This window comes from Aethalodelphis obliquidens, unplaced genomic scaffold (genome assembly GCF_003676395.1).
Source record: "Aethalodelphis obliquidens isolate GAN/ISIS:26980383/991018 unplaced genomic scaffold, ASM367639v1 scaffold43, whole genome shotgun sequence".
In the NCBI taxonomy this organism is placed as follows: Eukaryota; Metazoa; Chordata; class Mammalia; order Artiodactyla; family Delphinidae; genus Aethalodelphis; species Aethalodelphis obliquidens.
The window spans coordinates 7842028-7861965 of NW_020837987.1; the positions used below are offsets into that span (position 1 = coordinate 7842028).

Sequence of the window (19938 nt, forward strand, 5' to 3'; positions counted from 1 at the left end):
CCTTGTCAATGCCTCACAAACACCGTATCCATTTGTTCTGCTTCTGTCTGGTAAACATATTCAAGGCTGCCGAATGCGCTGCAGCAGGGCCCAGCATCTGAAACGGCACCATCCACATCCTAGACGTCATACATATATCGGTGTATTTATTACAATAGTTTTCCAGCAGATGGCAATATTCTGTATATTATAATTTCCCAACAGGAAAGAGTCTTGAAGAAGGGAAGCCTTTTTCTAATTTATTCAAAGGCACCACAGGGACTGGCAGAAACCCTGTCTGGTGTCATCTGACCTTTTGAAAGGAGTTGAACTTAAGAATGCAATTTCTTAGTGTCAGTGAGTTCAAGTGGGGCTGTTGATGTAATCTTAAAATTCTAGAGGATATTGGTATCTTAGTGTAGTGTTCCAAATCCTGCAGAATTAATTCCTCAGCCGTAGTCTAGGTTAAATTGCAAGGGCTAGAAATCCAATGCAAAGTGGTGGCTTACAAAAAAAGAATTTATCAGTTCACATCACAGATCAGATCCGGGGCCTATAGTGCTGTTAGTAGAAATGTCCCTCTCCTCTCTAGCTTCATTCTCAAGCAGGTGCTCCCCATGGGCTGGGAAAATGATGCCCTGGGCTTTCATGAGCTCCACTAACAGCTCCAGAGGGAAGAGAACACCTCTTTAGATCCAGAAAAAGATCTGCCGTATTCTCTTATTCGACTCCTAGGTCACATGCTCATTCCTGAACCAATCACCCTGGCCAGGGGAAAGAAAGCTCTGATTGGCCAGTCCTGGTTATATACCCACCCCTACAACCCGGAAGATGGGGTTAGTCCCATATGCTCTGAGAGTGGGATTGTTGAGAGAATCAAGGGGCTACATCATGGACAGGCACACACCACAGGACCCACCCATCTTAGGATCTTGAGATCCTGGAATGTTGGAATCTTAGAGTCAGAATGCAGAGCTTTGGAACTGTGGAAATGTGTTAGGATTAGAATCAGCAACTCTAGAAGTAGCATGGGGTAGAAGGAGCCTTACATCCCATTTATCTGGTACCCTTCCCCTTCCTCCATTTCATTAGGTAGAACCATATGAAATTACCACTTTGTTGGTGAGAAATGACTGAAGGCTAGCAATTTTATGTAGCTCAACCTAATACAAATAGGGACCAGGGGGCAGAACTTTGACCGTGTTGGAGACTTCTGTGGACCCTACATGAGACACTGTGACAGGAGAGCCATTCTTCCCAAATGGCTTACCAGAAAGCACATAGCTGTGTCCCACAGCCTCTTCCTGAACCCAGAGTCCCACTTTTTCGATCACACATTCATTCAACAAACATGTGTCAAGCACCCACCGTAGGCCAGGTGCAGTGCTGAACTCTCATCTCTTCCCAGATCTGTGTCACTGTCCCCAGTATTTGCCCCTGTCCGTCTCTGTCTCTCTTGGCTCCAAGCATCTGCTCTCAGGTCCCCATACACCTCCCAGTTCTCCTTGTCTGCCAGCCCTTGTCCTTACATGTCACCTGTTGGGCCCACTTCCCCCAAAGTGCCAATCTCACCCCACAGTCTTGTCTCTCTGCCTTTTCCCCTGCTTCCGAGGAACATGTCGGGACTCGGGTCCCCTCGGAGGTAAGAGGGGGAAAGAAAAGGGGTCTTAGGCCCTGCTGGGTGGGTGGAAGCAGCTGGAGGTGGGGGAGGCGTCTCTGCTGAGAAGAGCCCTCACGAAGCTGGGATGTGGGGTCTCTAGGACTCGAGCCAGATCGAGCTGTTGAAGGAGCTGCTGGATCTACAGAAGGACATGGTGGTGATGTTGCTGTCACTACTAGAAGGTAAACTCCTAGTGGGTGGGGGCGAGGGGAGGGTACCAATGTTCAGATGATCCTAAAAATGGCCCTCTGAGACCCAGGAGAGCCTAACCTTCAACCCCATCTGATATCATGTGAGGGTCATTGCATTTAAGTTGCTATAAGAAGCTCAGCAAACACTTATTGGGCACTTATTATGTGCCAGGTCCTGACTGTAGATATAGTAATTTATCGGATCGCCAGAGAAATCTTAATTAGGTGGGTGGCCTGGACACTTTTTGAAATTTATGCACTGAATATTTATTTGCTGAATATGTCATTTAGCTCTTGCTGCCTAACAAATATACCCAAAACGTAGTGATTTAAAACAACCATAATTTATTACTAATTAATAAAATTATTTAACTTGTAGACAAAGACTTTTTCCTATAGAGGTTCATAACAGCATCCTCATTCTTTTATATGGCTGCATAGTACTAATTGATGGGGATACAGTGATTCATTTAACCACACCCCATCAATGGACATTCAAGGTTCTTAATTAAAAAATATTTTGCTATTACAAACCATGTTGCAATGAATAATCCTCCTACAATGTTTTAAATTTTTGGTAACTAGTCATCAGCTTTTAAAAATCAGATGTAAAGGGACTTCCCTGGTGGCACGGTGGTTAAGAATCCACCTGCCAATGCAGGGGACACGGGTTCGAGCCCTGGTCCGGGAAGATCCCACATGCCGCGGAGCAACTGAGCCTGTGCACCACAACTACTGAGCCTGTGCTCTAGAGCCCGCGAGCCACAACTCCTGAGCCCGTGCACCTAGAGCCCGTGCTCCGCAACAGAAGAAGCCACCGCGAGAAAGAGTAGCCCCCGCTCACCGCAACTAGAGAAAGCCCGCCCACAGCAACAAAGACCCAAAGCAGCCAAAAATAATCAATTAATTTTTTAAAAATCAGATTTAACAATCAAAAATCCCTTTAAACATTTTTCTTGAACAATTGAAAGATTCAGTGACCATGCATCCACATTCTCACATGGGAAAAATCAGCTGAACTGGATTAAATAACTGTCATATCAATGTTCAATCTGATTTTGATGACTGCACTATGATTATATAAGAGAATGTCCTCGTCTTTAAGAATATATATGTGGAAACGTTTAGGGGTAAAAAGGCCTCACGTCTACAGCTTAGTCCTTAATGGTTCAGTGAAAAAAAAAATAGAGAGGGAGAGATATTATAAAACAAACATGGCAAAATGTAAACAGTTGATGAATCTGGAATACATGAGGGTTCCCTTGCACTATTCTTGTGAACTACCTGTAAATTTGAAATTATATGAAAATTGAAAGGTACAAATAGAAGCTGGAGCCAGTTTGGGGAGTTCCCTGGCAGTCCAGTGGTTAGGATTTGGGGTTTTCACTGCTGTGGCCCGGGTTCAGTCCCTGGTGGAAGAACTAAGATCCCGCAAGCTGTGCGGCACGGCCAAAAAATAAATGAATAAATATAAATATAAATAAAATTCTGTTAAAAAAAAAAGGTGGAGCCAGTTTGCTTTAGAGGGGGTGTGGGGTCCCAGTTGACCACAGTCTCCACCTCTCCCTGTTGTCTTGTCTTTGGCCTACCTCACTCATCTGTGGACCTGCCCGGCCTCTGTGGGCTAGTGGAAGGCTTAGGTGGTGTGAGCTCTGAGGTCATGCAGCTCTGGGTTCAAGTCCTCCCCACCCCCTTTACTGGCTGTGTAACCCTGAGTTTGAGACTCTCTCTGCGTCTGTTTCCTCATCTATAAAAATGAATAGTGACACACGTTCCTTACAAAGATGAGGTCGTGTCAGTGCAGCACCTGGCATGGCATCTGGACCCGCCATTAGTTCATGCCATTGTTATCCTTGTTGATGACTCCCCCAGCTATCGGGGGAGGAGGACATAGACAGAATCAGCCAGGTTCACACCTGATGCCGAGGCAGATCAGAAAGTGACCCTTGCCCTCTGAGGGGAGGTACAGGAGCTGGCCAGGGAAGCTTCCACCAGCGCAGTGGATCCTGGTGGCTCCTGAGCTGGAGAGGGAGGCAAGCCCAATGGGGATCCAGAAAGGAGGCTCTGTTAAGCCACACTGACCTGGGGCTGCCTGCAGGGAACGTGGTGAACGGCATGATTGCCCGGCAGATGGTGGACATGCTTGTGGAATCCTCATCCAACGTGGAGATGATCCTCAAGTTCTTCGACATGTTCCTGAAACTCAAGGACATTGTGGGCTCTGAGGCCTTCCAGGACTACGTCACTGACCCCCGTGGCCTCATCTCCAAGAAGGACTTCCAGAAGGTGAGTACCGGAAGGCGGATGGGTGGGGTGCCAAGTACCAGTCATGCCCTTCCTGGCTGCCTGCTGTAGGCAAGAGACTTCTCTGGATGCCTCAGTTTCCTTATCTGTAAAACGGGGATAAAATTATCATCCTTGGACTTGTTTCGAAGATGAAATGCATCAACACACATGAGAACCTTATTTCTATTATCATTATTAACAGTCATAATAGTATCATTATTATAAATAGAGATCAGTTAGTCAGTTGATAACCATCTATTGGGTTTCGCCTCTGTGTTGGGCTCTGTGCTGATACCATGGACACAGCAATGATTGAGACAGACACAGCCCTGCCTTCATGGGGCTTATAGACTAAAGGGAGAGGCAGTCACTAACGACCACTGCAGGTCTAAATAATGAGGCTGTTAGGAGGGAAATGCAGGAACCAGCTCTGTCCAGGAGCCCACTCACCTGCCTCTGCCAACCCTTCCACCCCAGGTAAGCCACTCATCCGCTCTAAGCCTCAGGTTCCTCTGTGAAGTGGGGCTAAGATAATAACATTAACTGTTTCACAGGACTGCTTTGAGGTTAGGCAGTGGGTGAACAGAGCCTGGGCATTGCCTGGAACACAGGACAGTACAAGAGATATTACCTATTATTATTACTGCCAGATCTTTCCCATCACCATTTTGTTAAATTTTTCCTTTGAAATAACTTCAGTCTTATGGAGGAGTTGCAGGAACAGTACATAAAATTTCTGAATACCTTTTCACCCGGATTGCCCAAATGTTAACTTTTTATTTATTTATTTATTTATTTGGCTGTGCTGGGTCTTAGTTGCAGCACAAGGGGGGTCTTCGTTGCGGTGTGCGGGATCTTTTAGTTGCAGCATATGGGATCTTTAATTGCGGCATGCGTGGTCTTAGTTGCGGCGTGTGGGATCTAGTTCCCTGACCAGGGCCCCCTGCATTGGGAGCTCGGAGTCTCAGCCACTGGACCGCCAGGGAAGTCCCCCAAATATTAACTTTTTACCTCATTTCCTCTTTACCTCTAAATACTTCAGTGTGTATCTCCTGAGAACAAGTTCATTCCCTGACATAACCACAAAACAATTATGCAAATCAGGAAATCAACATTGAGACAATCCTGCTATCTACAGACTTTATGCAGTTTTTGCTCTTGAAGAAATTTTTTTCCTTGTCAAGGATCCAGTCCAGGGTCAGGGATTACATTTAGGCATCCTGTCTCTTTAGCTCCCTTCAATCTGGAACCCTTCCTTGATCTGTCTTTGCCTCTTATGATCTCGACATTTTTGAAAAATAGAGGCCAGTTGTTTTATAGGATGGCCCTCAGTGTGGGTTTGTCTGAGTTTTCCTTGTGATTCGATTCAGGTTATGCGCCTTTGGCAGGAATATCAGAGGAGCGCTATGTCTTTCTCAGTGCATTCTATCAGGAGGCATGTGATGTTGGTTCTTCCCATTACAGTTGGTGTTAGCTTGGTCACATGGTGAAGGTGGTGTTTACCAGAGTCTCCACTGTACTGATACTATCGTCCCCCTTGGTATCTTGTGAAGATGTGCTTGAGACTATGTAAATATCCTGCGCACCCTCTCAGGGTTAGCATCTATCAGTGATACTTGTCTCAACGATTACTACTATGACAGTTGAGAAATGGTGGTTTTCTAACTTACCTGTACCCTTTACCTTTACTAGGTATCTTTTTTCATTTTATTGCAGTATGGTTGACTTACCATATTGCAATAAAATGTTGTGTTAATTTCTACAGTATAGCAAAGTGATTTGGTTATACATACATATATATATATATATATATATTCTTTTTCATATTCTTTTCCATTATGGTTGATCACCACAGGATATTGAGTATAGTTCCCTGTGCTGTAGAGTAGGACCTTGTCGTTTATCCATCCTACATGTGATAGTTTGGATCTGCTAATCCCAAACTACCAATCCTTCCCTCCCCCACCTCCCTCTCTCCCTTGGCAACCACGAGTCTGTTCTCTATATCTGTGAGTCTGTTTCTGTTTCACAGATGTGTTCATTTGTGTCATATTTTAGATTCACACATAAGTGCTATCATGTGGTATTTGCCTTTCTCTTTCTGACTTAGTTTGCTTAGTATGATAATCTCTAGGTCCATCCACGTTGCTGCAAATGTCATTATTTTATTCTTTTTTGCGACTGAGTAATATTCCACTGTATATTTGGACCACATCTTCTTTATCCATTCATCTGTCATTGAACATTTAGGTTGTTTCCATGTCCTGGCTATTGTAAATAGTGCTGCTATGAATATAGGGGTGCATGTATCTTTTTGAATTATAGTTTTCTCTGGGTGTATGCCCAGGAGTGGGATGGCTGGATCATACGGCAACTCTATTTTTAGTTTTTTGAGGATCCTCCATACTGTTCTCCATAGTGGCTGCACCAATTTACATTCCCACCAACGGTGTAAGAGGGTTCCCTTTTCTCCACACATTAGGTATGACTTTACTGTAAGGAAGAGTTTTTCCCTTCTCCTCCATTTATTTATTTGTTTGTTTGTTTGCTCGTTCATTCACTCATTCATTTGTATGGGTATAGACTCATGACTTCTTATTTTATTCTAGGGATTGCAATCACTGTTGTCCGTCAGCATTTAAATAAACCCAGGGTCTCCTGGGTTTGAATTGAGTTGAATACAAAGTGTCCCATGCCTCCCAGTTGCCTTCTGAGAGCCTCCCTGCCTCTCTGTCTCCCCGCTTCTCAGCCACGCCTCCCAAGAGCTATCTACCCTCACTCACTCCTTTCTCACCTCCCACTCCTTCCCTGATTCAGGGCTTCTGTCCCTGTCACTCTCCTGAAACTATGCCAGCTAAGATCATCAATGACCTCTTCACCCTAAATCTTTCCTCTGACTTGTCATCTTGGCCGCGTTTGCCACAGTCGGCCATTTCCTCCCCCTCGGCAATGCCTTGCTCCCCTGGGCGTCTGTGCCACGCATTCCTGGGACCCCCACCTTCCCTGCCAATCTCTCGCAGCCTCTTTTTTTTAACATCTTTATTGGAGTATAATTGCTTTACAATGGTGTGGTACTTTCTGCTTTATAACAAAGTGAATCAGTTATACATATACATATGTTCCCATATCTCCTCCCTCTTGCATCTCCCTCCCCCCCACCCTCCCTATCCCACCCCTCTCGGTGGTCACAAAGCACCGAGCTGATCACCCTGTGCTATGCGGCTGCTTCCCTTAGCTATCTATTTTACATTTGGTAGTGTATATATGTCCATGCCACTCTCTCACTTTGTCCCAGCTTACCCTTCCCCCTCCCCGTGTCCTCAAGTCCATTCTCCAGTAGGTCTGCGTCTTTATTCTTGTCGCCCTCGCAGCCTCTTAAACATCACTGTCCCTGAGCCCTGCACCTTCAGGAATAAGAGCTAATATGTATCATGTTCTCACTCTGTGTCAGGTCCTGTGTGTAAATGAATGTTAATTTACAGTAACCCTTAGGTAGTAAGGACTTTTTTTTTTTGGCTGCGTTGTGTCTTCGTTGCTGTGTGCGGGCTTTCTTTAGTTGCGGTGAGCGGGGGCTACTCTTTGTTGCGGGGCGCGGGCTTCTCACTGTGGTGGCTTCTCTTGTTGTGGACCACAGGCTCTAGGCATGTGGGCTTCAGTAGTTGCGGCTCATGGGCTCTAGAGCGCAGGCTCAGTAGTTGTGGCACACGGGCTTAGTTGCTCTGCGACATGTGGGATCTTCCTGGACCAGGGCTCAAACCCGTGTCCCCTGCATTGGTGGATTCTTAACCACTGGACCACCAGGGAAGTCCCAGTAAGGACTATTTTTTATTCCCATTTTGCAGAAGTGGAAACTGAGGCACAGGAAGGTTAAAGTGCTGTGCTTAAGGTCACACAACTGATAAGTAACAAAGCTGGGATTAGAACTCAGGCAGTCTGGTTCCAGAGTACACTGCCTCCAGATTCATCCACTAATCTAGCCTAATAAACAGTCAGTGAGCACCTCCTGGGTGCCAGGCCCTCTCTGGGGAGTCCCAGCTCGACTCTCAAGACAGGCAGGTTAGGGTGAGAGTCTCAGTAGGGACTGCAAGAGAACCAAAAAGGACGATGCAGGAGTTAAAGTCGCATCATTTATAATTTTAAAATGACTCTACTCAGCAAAGGAAACCATCGACAAAAAAAAGACAGCTGGGCTTCCCTGGTGGCGCAGTGGTTGAGAGTCCGCCTGCCGTTGCCGGGGACGCGGGTTCGTGACCCGGTCCGGGAAGATCCCACATGCCGCGGAGCGGCTGGGCCCGTGAGCCATGGCCGCTGAGCCTGCGCGTCCGGAGCCTGTGCTCCGCGATGGGAGAGGCCACAACAGTGAGAGGCCCATGTACTGCAAAAAAAAAAAAAAAAAAAAGGCAACTTACGGAATGGAAGAAAATATTTGCCAACCACATATTTAATACGGGGTTAATATCCAAAATATACAAAGAAGTCATTATAGCTCAAAAGCAATAAAACCAATAACCCAATTTAAAAATGGGCAAAGGACCTGAATAGACATTATTCCAAAGAAGACATACAAATGGCCAACAGGTACAAGAAGAAGTGCTCAATATCACTAATCATCAGGAAAGTGCAAATCCAAACCACAGTGAGAGACCACCTCACACCTTTTAGGATGGGTGTTATCGAAAAAACAAGAGATAACAAGTGTGGCAAGGATGTAGAGAAAAGGGTATCTTTGTCCATTGTTGGTGGGAATGTAAACTGGTGCAACCACTATGGAAAACAGAATGGAAGTTCCTCAGGAAATTAAAAACAGAACTACAGTAGGACCCAGGAATCCCATTTCTGGGTATCTATGCAAAGGAAATGAAACTATAATTGCAAAGCGATGTTTGCACTCTCACATTCATTGCAGCATTACTCATAATAGCCAAGGTGTGAAAACAACCTAAGTATCTGTCTATGGATGAATGGATAAAGAAGATGTGGTATGTGTGTATGTGTGTGTGTGAAATATCATTCAGCCTTGGTTAAGGCTGGAAATCTTGTCATTTGCAGCAACATGGATGAACCTGGAGGGCATTACACTAAGTGAAATAAGCCAGCCAGAGAAAGACAGATACTGCATGGTATCACATATGCGGAATCTAAAAACAAAAGTCAAACTCAGAAACAGAGAGTAGAAAAGTGAGTGGTTTCCATAAGCTGGGAGGTGGTGGAAAAAGGGAGAGTTTGGTGAAAGGGTACAAACTTCCAGTTATAAGGTGATTTTTTAAAAAATGGGCAAAGATCCCTCCTGACGATTCAGGGTTTCACAAATCACAAGATTTGATGTCACGTACACAACATTTTGTAGCTCAATATCTGTTTCACAAAGTTACAATCTGTAACTTTAAAAGTGCATTGGCTTTATTTTTTGAATAAATAATACATTCACATAATTTTTAAAGTAAAATATAGCAAAGTATGAAGTGTGAGAAGTCTCATTCCCGCCCCTTTCTCAACCTATGCTTCCTTCACCCCCACTGCTGTGAGTAAGCATTAGTTTCTTTTTTTGTGTCCTTCTGTCATTTTCTCCAGATATTATTTTCCTCTTTTCTTACATAATAGGTAATAAGCTATATACATTGGCCTGTATCACTTAACAATATATTCTAGAGATATAGGGAGTGTCCTGATTATTTTTTATAGGTTTCCAGTACTCCACTTTGTGTATATATTATGGTTTATTTGATTATTCCCTGTCGATGGACACTCACTTTTCCCCAGTCTTTTGCCATTACAACACATGCTGTCATTAGGGTGGCCATGGATAGTTGTACAAGTTGTGCACTGTACAAAGGTGCCGTTTATAGGACAGATATTGTAAATTTATACTGCTGATTTCCAGTAAGAGTGTTGAGGAAGGCTCCACATGGGCCACTAGCAATGCTGGCTAGAACAATTACCTTTGTATGTACATCACTTTGTACGTGAGTTGTATCTAAAGGTAAACTTCCAAAAGTGGGATTGCTGGGTTAAAGGGTAAATTCATTTGTCATTTGGACCGATCTTGCCCTGCATTTTTCCTTCTCATTAGTAAAATGTGAGACTGCCTGTTTTCCCACAGCCTCACCACCAGACCACATTGTCAAATATTTGGATTTTTGCCAATCTGATAGGTGAAAAAAGGTATTGAGTGAAGTTTTAATTCACATTTCTCCTGTTACGAGTGCAATTAGGCATCTTTTCGTGTTACTTCTTTTGTATTACTTGTTCAGTGAACTGACCATGGCTTTGGTTTACTTTTCTATTGGGATGTTGGTGTTTTTCTTCTTGATTTCTATATTTGGCTGACTGTAACTTTGTTAGTGATATGAGGTGTCCTTCTTTTTTCTAGTTCAGCATTTGTCTTTTGACTTTGCTTATGGTGGTTTGTTTTGTTGGTTGGTTGGTTGGCTTTGGGGAGAGAGGGTTGGCCATGCATAAGACTTGCTTTTTATGTAGAAAATTATTTTAAATATTTTATGAATTTTTAACAGAATAGATAATACAGGGATTCAGTCCTTTTGTAGAGAAATTCAGAACTTATAGCTATGGTTGAGGTTACCTTTGGTCCCCATACCCAACCCTACTCTCATCCCGCCTCTTCAAAGGCTGCCACAGTTATCCTCTAGATGTTCATATCTCTGGACATTTATTTCTGCATTTCCGTTCATATGTAAATCTTCACTGAAAAATATATAGAGGGCTTCCCTAGTGGCGCAGTGGTTAAGAATCTGTCTGCCAATGCCGGGGACACTGGTTTGATCTCTGGTCCGGGAATATCCCACATGCCGCGGAGCAACTAAGTCCGTGTGCCACAACTACTGAAGCCCGCGCGCCTAGGGACTGTGCTCCGCAACAGGAGAAGCCACCGCGATGAGAAGCCCGCGCACCGCAACAAAGAGTAGACCCCGCTGTCAGCAACTAGAGAAAACCCGCGTGCAGCAGCGAAGACCCAATGCAGACAAAAATTAAATAAATGAATAAATAAATAAATTTATTAAGAAAAGAAAAATATATAGAATTATTTTAGGGCTTCCCAAGTTCTTCGTGGTTGACAGTGTTCTTGACAGTTTGCAAAACATGTCTCCAATGATAAGTACTTTGCAGATTCCAAAACATCTACTACAGTTTGGAAAGCCCTTCCTGGTGGGTGAAAACACATTTCAGGCTACTAATTTATTCTTAGTTAGTACTATTTTGTGGTTTTCTTTATTGTTTTTTGTTAGCAAATGTTTTTGTACCTATCTCTAAATTAAAAGACTTCCTTTTAAAAAACATCTTTATTGAAATATAATTCATATGCTATAAAATTCACCCATTTAAAAGGTACAACTTAATGTTTTTTTGATATATTCACAGAATTGTGCAAGCATCACTACAATCTAATTAGAACATTTTAATCACCTCAGAAAGAAACCCCATACCCTTTAGCGGTCACTTCCATTTCCCCCACTCAGGCCCCTGGCAGCTAATCTACTTTCTGTCTCTATAGATTTGCCTGTTTTGGACACTTCATATAAATGGAACTATACAATATACGGTCTTAAAAAGCTTTCCTTCTATTTAACAAACCACAGTGTCACTATCACTCCTAACTAAAAACAAAGCAATAAAGACAAAATGAAAAAGATCCGTAGTTCATTAAATCATCAAATGTCTGGCCAACGTTCACATTTCCAGATCTTCTAAAGACCACATATAATTTTTTGTAATTTCTTTGAAGCAGGATCCAAACAAGGCCACCCAGTGCTATTGGTTGCTATTTCTTAAATTCTCCTTTTTTAAAAAAAAAAAATTATCTACTTATTTATTTTTGGCTGTGTTGGGTCTTCGTTGCTACGCGTGGGCTTTCTCCAGTTGCGGAGAGCAGGGGCTACTCTTTGTGGCGGTATGCAGGCTCCAGTAGTTGTGGCACATGGGCTTAGTTGCTCCACAACATGTGGGATCTTCCCAGACCAGGGTTCAAACCTGTGTCCCCTGAATAGGCAGGCAGATTCTTAACGACTGCACTACCAGGGAAGTCCCTGGTTGCTGTTTCTTTAAACCTCCTTTTATCTACTGCTGCCCCTCCATCACTTTTCCCTTACCTGGCAGTTTATCTGATGGATACCTGGGTTGCTGGTCCTGTAGAGCAGCACTGCCCGATAGAAATACAATGAGGGCAACACATATACTTAAGAAATTTCTGGGACTTCCTTGGTGGTCCAATGGTTAGAATCCACCTTCCAATGCAGGGGATGCGGGTTTGATCCCTGGTCGGGGGAACTAAGATCCCATATGCCACGGGGCAACTAAGCCCACGCACTGCAACTACTAAGTCCACGCGCTCTGGAGCTCTTGCACCACTAGAGAGAAGCCCATGTGCCGCAACGAAGAGCCCGTGCACTGCAAGGAAAGATCCCGCGTGCCGCAACTAAGAGCCAACACAGCCAAAAATAAGTAAATAAATATTAAAAAAAAAAGAAATTTCTAATACTTACATTTAAAAAAAGAGTAAAAAGAGGGCTTCCCTGGTGGCGCAGTGGTTGAGAGTCCACCTGCCGATGCAGGGGACACGGGTTCGTGCCCCGGTCCGGGAAGATCCCACATGCCGCAGAGCGGCTGGGCCTGTGCGTCCGGAGCCTGGGCCCCGAAACGGGAGAGGAAAAAAAAGAAAAAGACCCACAAAAAAAAAAAAAAAAAAAAAAAAAAAAAAAAGAAGTAAAAAGAAACACGTGAAATTATTTTTAACCATGTTTTATTTAACCTACTCTACCAAAATAATATTTCAACATATAGTCAATGTAAAAATTATCAGATATTTTAAATTCTTTTTTTTATACTAAGTCTTTTTTTTTTTTTTTTAAGGAACATTTATTTATTTATTTATTGCCTGTGTTGGGTCTTCGTTGTTGCATGCAGGCTTCCTCTCGTTGCGGCGGGCGGTGGCTTCTCTTGTTGCGGAGCACGGGCTCTAGGTGCGCGGGCTTCAGTAGTTGTGGCTCGCAGACTCTAGAGGGCAGTCTCAGTAGTTGTGATGTACAGGCTTAGTTGCTCTGCGGCATGTGGGATCTTCCCGGACCAGGAATTGAACCCACGTCCCCTGAATTGGCAGGTGGATTCTTAAGCACTGCGCCACCAGAGAAGTCCTATACTGAGTCTTTAAAATCCATATGTATTTTACACTGTCAGCACACCTCACTTTGCACCAGCCATGATTCAAGGGCTCAGTAGCCACATGTGGCTCGTAGCTGTCATTAGTGCTCTCCTAGTTGTAGAGTTTCCCACAGTTTTGATCTGGCTGACGCAACTTTGTGGTGTCATTTAACGTGTTCCTCTGTCCCCTGCATTCCCTGTAAACTGGGACTTGGGTCAAGAAGCTCAATCAGATTCAGGTTTGGAGTTTTTGTTTTTAATTTTTATTTTTCACCAACACCTTCCTTTGTGGTGCTTCATACGTCCGTCAAGAGGCACATCCTGTCCCGTCATCTCTCCTTTTGTGATGTCAGCAACCACTGATATTCAATGCCCAGACACATTAGTTCATTAGAGATTGCAAAATGGCAATATTCTCATTTCTAAATGTCTAACCTTTACCAAACATCATATGGTTTCCCAAACCCAAAGCGTCCTATGATTCCCAGACTCTTTACAAACTTTTGTATTTTACAATATGCTTTTCAATTTTTTTATGGTTTAAAAGAACAAGGTTAGGTGTTTTTTTTAAGGACTTCTTAATTTTCAAAAAGTATAACAAAGTTAAAAAGTCTTTTCAGTTTTCAAGATGCTTAATTCATTTGACAAACATGCGTTGAGCACGTACTGTGTGTAGCAGTGAACAAAACAGAGACTGACAGCCCAGTGGCTGTCAGATGAAAATAAGTAAAGAAACAAAATAATTTCAGGTTATAACCTGTGGTCTGAAGGAAGTGAGCAGGGTGGTGTGCAAGAGAGCATGCGTAGAGTAAGCCCTGTAAATTGGGTGGTCAGGGAAGGTCTTTCTAGAAGAGGACATTGAAGCCAAGAGCTGAAAGCTATCCTGTGAAGTTAGGGGAGGTTGTGGCATCCCCAGGACAAGGGACAACAAGTGTAAAGGCTGAAAAGTGGGAATAAGAGGGATGCAAAGGAGGCCAGTATGGCTGGAGAGGGCTGTTGGGGGCGGGGAGAGGAAAACTTTAAGTCTGAGAGGTGAGGGGGGCAGATGTGCTGACACTGGTTGGCTGCAGGGAGGACTCTGACTTTTGACCTGAATGAGATGGAGCTAAGGGAGGATTCTGAGCAGGGGAGGAATGTGACCTGACTCAGATGTTCACAGGGTCCCTCCAACTGTGGGGGGCGGGGGGAAGAGACAGTGGGGATAGAAGAGGAGAAGGGAGACCAGGGAGAAGGTTGCTGTGAGGGTCCAATGGGGGACAAAACCAGGGTAGGGGCCATGGAGGGGGCAGAAGTGTGTGTGTCCTAGATCTTTTGAAAGTAGAGCTGACAGATTTGCTGATGGATTAGGTGTGGGTAGTGAGATAAAAGAAAGGAATCAAGGATGACTCAAAGATTTTAACTTAAGCACCTGGGTGGGTGGTGATGCGATTCCGGAGATGGGTAAGACTGTGGGAGGAGAGGTTTTGCAATCAACAGGTCAGTTTTGGCCATTTCCACAAAGAGATGTCAGGTAAGGCTTCCCCTGTTAAGTGTATGGATTCTGGGGGGCAGTCAGGGCTGGGACGTAGGCTTTACCATCATTGGCACGGGATGGCTTTCGGAGGATCAGGCCTCAATGACGTCTCCATGACGAGTGTATATCTCAAGAAAAGCATGCAAATTCCAGGCCTGGAGCCCCTCCAACTTTTAGAGGTCTGGAAGAGAAGGAGACTCCAGCCAAGGAAACTGACAACAGTCAGAGAAAAAGGTATTTCGAAAGAAGTGGAGAGGCAAATGCACAATGTGGAGCATTTGGGGGGGGTGTCAGATTTTAAGAGGGACAGTGTCACACTGTATCATAAGGGAAGGAGTCAGGTTGGTGGCGTGACGGTAGAAGGTGAACAGTTCCTGTGTGATTATGTCTCCACGCTCTGTGGTTTCTAGAGCCCTTCATGATTTGCAAAGCATGTTACTCATTTAGAAAGCATTTTGCAAAGTTCTTGGCTACAAAGCATTTTTTAGAGCCAGAAGATTTCGCTTCTGTTCATACCCCAGAGCAGTGTTTCTCAAACCACGTTGCAACCCATCTGTTGGTCATGAAATTTAGTTAAGTCATGACCAGCATCTTTAAAAATAAAATAGAATAGAACATTGCAGAGTGTGTTACATAGCGAAAGTCAGAATTGTGTCGTGAAAACTTTTTTTTTTGAGTCATTATAAAATGCATTCTTACTATAGGTGTGGTCAAAACATTTGAAAGGCTGCCCCAGAGAACCTCTTGCAAAGAGTGCATTGAAGATCAGTACAAGAACGTTTAATGAAAGTGTCTGTAAAGTTAAAAACTGGATATAAACTAAATGTCTGTCATCAGGAGAATAGATAGAGTGTTGTGTTTATAAAACAGGAATACTACACAGCAGTGAAAATGCATTCATTTGATCTATATATCAACATGGATAGATCTTGAAAACGTACAGCTGAGTGAAAAAAGCAAGTTTCAAATTACATGATTATAATTATAATATTCTTTAAATCAAAATAATGCACAGGATACCAAATTTTTTGTGTGAGAAAATGACAGAATATAAGTAGTAGAAGTACTGACACATCTTTTTTTATTGACGTATAGTTGATTTACAATATTATATTAGTTTCAGTGTACAACATAGTGATTCAATATTTTTATAGATTATACTCCATTTAAAGTTATCATAAAATATTGGCTATGGGCTTCCCTGGTGGCACAGTGGTTGAGAGTCCGCCTGCCGATGCAGGGGACACGGGTTCGTGCCCCGGTCTGGGAAGATCCCACATGCTGCGGAGCAGCTGGGCCCGTGAGCCACAGCTGCTGAGCCTGTGCTCCGGAGCCTGTGCTCCGGAGCCTGTGCTCCGCAATGGGAGAGGCCACAACAGTGAGAGGCCCGTGTAACGAAAAAAAAAAATATGTTGGCTATATTCTCTGTGCTGTACAATATGTCCTTGTAGCTTGTTTATTTTATTCATAGTAGTTTGTATCTCTTAATCTCCTATCCCTATCTTGCCCCTCCCGCCATGCCCTCTCCTCACTGGTTTGTTCTAATTTGTTCTCTATATCTGTGAGTCTGTTTCTGTTTTGTTATATTCATTCATTTTATTTTTTAGATTCCACATATAAGTGATAACATACAGTATTTGTCTTTGTCTGACTTATTTCACTAAGCATAATACCCACTAGGTCCATCCATGTTACACATAGTTCTTTGGAAGGATACACCAACTCCTTGGTGGATACCTTGAGGGAGGGTGGGGGTAATGGAGCAAGAGAAGGGTACACAGAGGGCTCCAGTCATACCTGTCATGTTATCGTTCTCCTTGGGTGCTGGTTATATGATTCTGGATTTTTCTCTCCTTATGAAAAGTCCATAGTTCTTTCGGGAAAGGCATTGGGGCTCCCTAGGCCACCCCTCTGACCTCCCCCGCTCACTGCTGCCCACTCTCCAGGCCATGGACAGCCAGAAGCAGTTCACTGGTCCAGAAATCCAGTTCCTGCTTTCGTGCTCCGAAGCGGATGAGAACGAGATGATCGACTGCGAGGAGTTTGCCAACCGCTTCCAGGAGCCAGCCCGCGACATCGGCTTCAACGTGGCCGTGCTGCTCACCAACCTGTCGGAGCACGTGCCTCACGACCCGCGCCTGCGCAACTTCCTCGAGCTGGCCGAGAGCATCCTCGAGTACTTCCGGCCCTACCTGGGCCGCATCGAGATCATGGGCGCCTCCCGCCGCATCGAGCGTATCTACTTCGAGATCTCGGAGACCAACCGCGCCCAGTGGGAGATGCCCCAGGTCGGTGGCCCCGCACACGCGCATGCTTGCCTCCCGGGGCTTCGGGGCATGCTCCTGGCACGCTTGGACCACACATGGGGCTGTGCACACTTCGCACATCCGCTCTGCAGACCCTGGTGTGCCCCTGCTCCGCTCGTGCAAGCCCACGCCCACCCTTCTGCACACGTTGTACGGGTGCTGCTGTGCCCTTGCGCACCCCTGGCTCTCCCATGCCCACCTCGTGCAGACCCGGCATGGACATATACCCTTATACGTGCAGCAGCGTCCGTGGGCCCTCACTGTGGCTGCTCGCACACCACGCCTGCCACTTGCACACACACCCCGGGAGCTCTTAGAATCCTGATGCGACCACACTCACACTCTTGTACTTGAACCCACGTGGTTACACACACCTTGCTCACCTTACCAGCAGCCCCTGGTATGCCCTCTCTCGGCCCTGGCCTGCCCATGCCCACTCTTTTGCACACGCACCGTGGGGGCTCTAGGGTGCCCTGATGACTGGCCCCCAAATGCCCTCTGAGTTCCTAGCACACGATACCCTTCCCACTTATGCTGGGCCCACGTGTGCGTGCACCTCTCTTGCACACTCACTCTGAGGATGCCAGTGTGCATTCCCGCAGCCCTGGCATGCCATATGGTTGCCCGTCCTCACTCATTCACCCGCACATGCCCCGGCACACCCATGCTCATTCATGAGCACTTGGACAGCCCTCACCAACCCACCCACAAGAGCCCCTGTGTGTCCTTGGTGGCCAGGCCTACTCCTTGACCTGATGTGCCCCGAATGTGCCCAGCCTGCAAGTGTTTGAATGCCCCTTACACACTCACTTGCTCCAAAGTATGCCCACGTAGCCCTGGCACACCCCCAGCCCACCTCACACACTTAGCCTGCATGTGGTTCCCATCCCCCATTCTCTCACCCTCCCATGTGCCCCTCACGCATGCTCGGCCCCTGGCCCCACCCCTGCTGTCCAGGTGGCCCTCCTGCCCACACTCACAGTGCACGCCGAGCCTGCGTGCTCCTTACCTGCCCCTTGCACTCCCACTTCCCTTTTACTCCTCAGATGCCTCCAGGCACCTGCACACTCCTCCCACTTGCTCTTGCACACCCTTCCCACCTTAACACTCACAGTTCATGAGACTTGCACTCCCATCATCTCCTCAACACCTGGGCCCCTTGAGTCTCCTCCTCAGTGACACCTGGCTCATGCACGCCCGGGCTTGTGCCCTACCCTGAGCCCTGCCCTCACGTTCTGGGCCCTCTTACACTGACTCCCGGGTCCTCTTGCACACTCATCCTGCCGCACATGCACTGACCATATGAATTGCAGACCCCTCCCACATTTACACTCCCCACCCGCGGTTTCACCCAGGCCCTTGCATGCCTCTGCCCCATATGCCCATGTCCGCCGAGCACTGAGCCGGGCACAGTCACATTCTCCCCATGTCCTCCCATGCCGCCACGCCCTCCTCACACCCGATTCCTCCCTTAGTCCCGGTGCCCTCTCACAAGGCTCTTGCACATCGGCCCTTTCACATACTCCACCGGAACTCCCAAGGTTTTGCACGCTCACCTGTGTCCCTCGGGGCACCACTGTATACTCGTCCTCCTCTGCAATCTGGCTTAAAAGCCGTTGCATCGTCCTTGCACCCGGGACGTCTGCACATCCCTGCATCTGCAGGAAGCCCTGGTTCACCACTGGCCCTTCACACTCTAGTACACCCTGTGGGAGCTCCGCCCCTCACGTGCACCCCACGTGCACACTCTTTCTGTTAGTGTTATTCCTCCAGACACCCACTTCCTCCTGCTCACTCCTTCCCATTCCCACGTTCTCCTACGGGTCCGGAGTCCACGTCTGCCTGCGTGGCCCCCTAGCGCTCATGCAGCAGTACCACAACAGCAAGCACTATATGGCGTTTGGTAGGTGCCAGGCACTGTTCTAATCACTCAGCATCTATTAACTCATTTAATCCTCACGCCAGCCCTTTTATGCATGGGTCCTACTATTATTCCCCGATTTACATAAGGGGAAACCGAAGCCCAGAGCGTTAAGTCTAACTCAGTGGCAGAATCAGCATTCGAACCCAGGCAGGCTGGCTGCAGAACCTTTGCCCTCAACCACTATGCTCAGTCTGTCGACGCCAAGAACATCGATCCTGGAACCAGCTTGCTGGGAATTCGAATCCTACACCTGCCACCTCTCAGCTGCATCACCCCAGACACGTGACTTTCTGGGCTTCCATTTCCTCATCTGTAAAATGGGGATATCGGCCCCTACTTCTAGGATGGTTTGTGCGGATTTAATGAGATACCATACATAAAATGCTGGATACAGGGCCTAGCCTTAATGAGGTTCTTACAGGTGCACCTCCAGCGAGCGCTATATAGGTTCGCTTTCAAAAATAAAAATGACGATGCTTAGAACAGCGGCGAACGCGCGTGGCTGCCACCGCTGTTGTCCCAAGTCCCCGCTGACGGCGCCCCCATCACGTCCCCTCCGCCCCGCGCTGCAGGTGAAGGAGTCGAAGCGTCAGTTCATCTTCGACGTGGTGAACGAGGGCGGCGAGTCGGAGAAGATGGAGCTCTTCGTGAGCTTCTGCGAGGACACCATCTTCGAGATGCAGATCGCCGCGCAGATCTCGGAGACCGAGGGCGGGCCGGGGGAGGACGACGACGAGGGCGCGGGCGCGGCGGAGGCGGGCGCCGAGGGCGCAGAGGAGGGCGCGGCGGGGCCCGAGGGCGCGGCGGGGACGGCGGCGGCGGGCGCGACGGCGCGGCTGGCGGCGGCGGCGGGTCGGGCCCTTCGGGGCCTCAAATAAAAATGACGATGCTTACTCCGCCGCGCCCGCGCCCTCGTCGTCCTCCTC

The 19938-nt window shown here is 46.5% G+C and overlaps 1 protein-coding gene across 1 annotated transcript in view; it reads left to right on the forward strand.

The window, feature by feature from the left end:
• The window catches only part of RYR1 (ryanodine receptor 1), a 116001-nt gene that overhangs the window by 82036 nt on the left and 14027 nt on the right, over positions 1 to 19938 (forward strand). Inside the window, exons 86-89 of the mRNA XM_027079462.1 lie at positions 1740 to 1821; positions 3929 to 4116; positions 16729 to 17070; positions 19585 to 19847. Coding sequence (XP_026935263.1) covers positions 1740 to 1821; positions 3929 to 4116; positions 16729 to 17070; positions 19585 to 19847 — 875 coding nt within the window. The remainder of the gene's footprint in view (positions 1 to 1739; positions 1822 to 3928; positions 4117 to 16728; positions 17071 to 19584; positions 19848 to 19938) is intronic.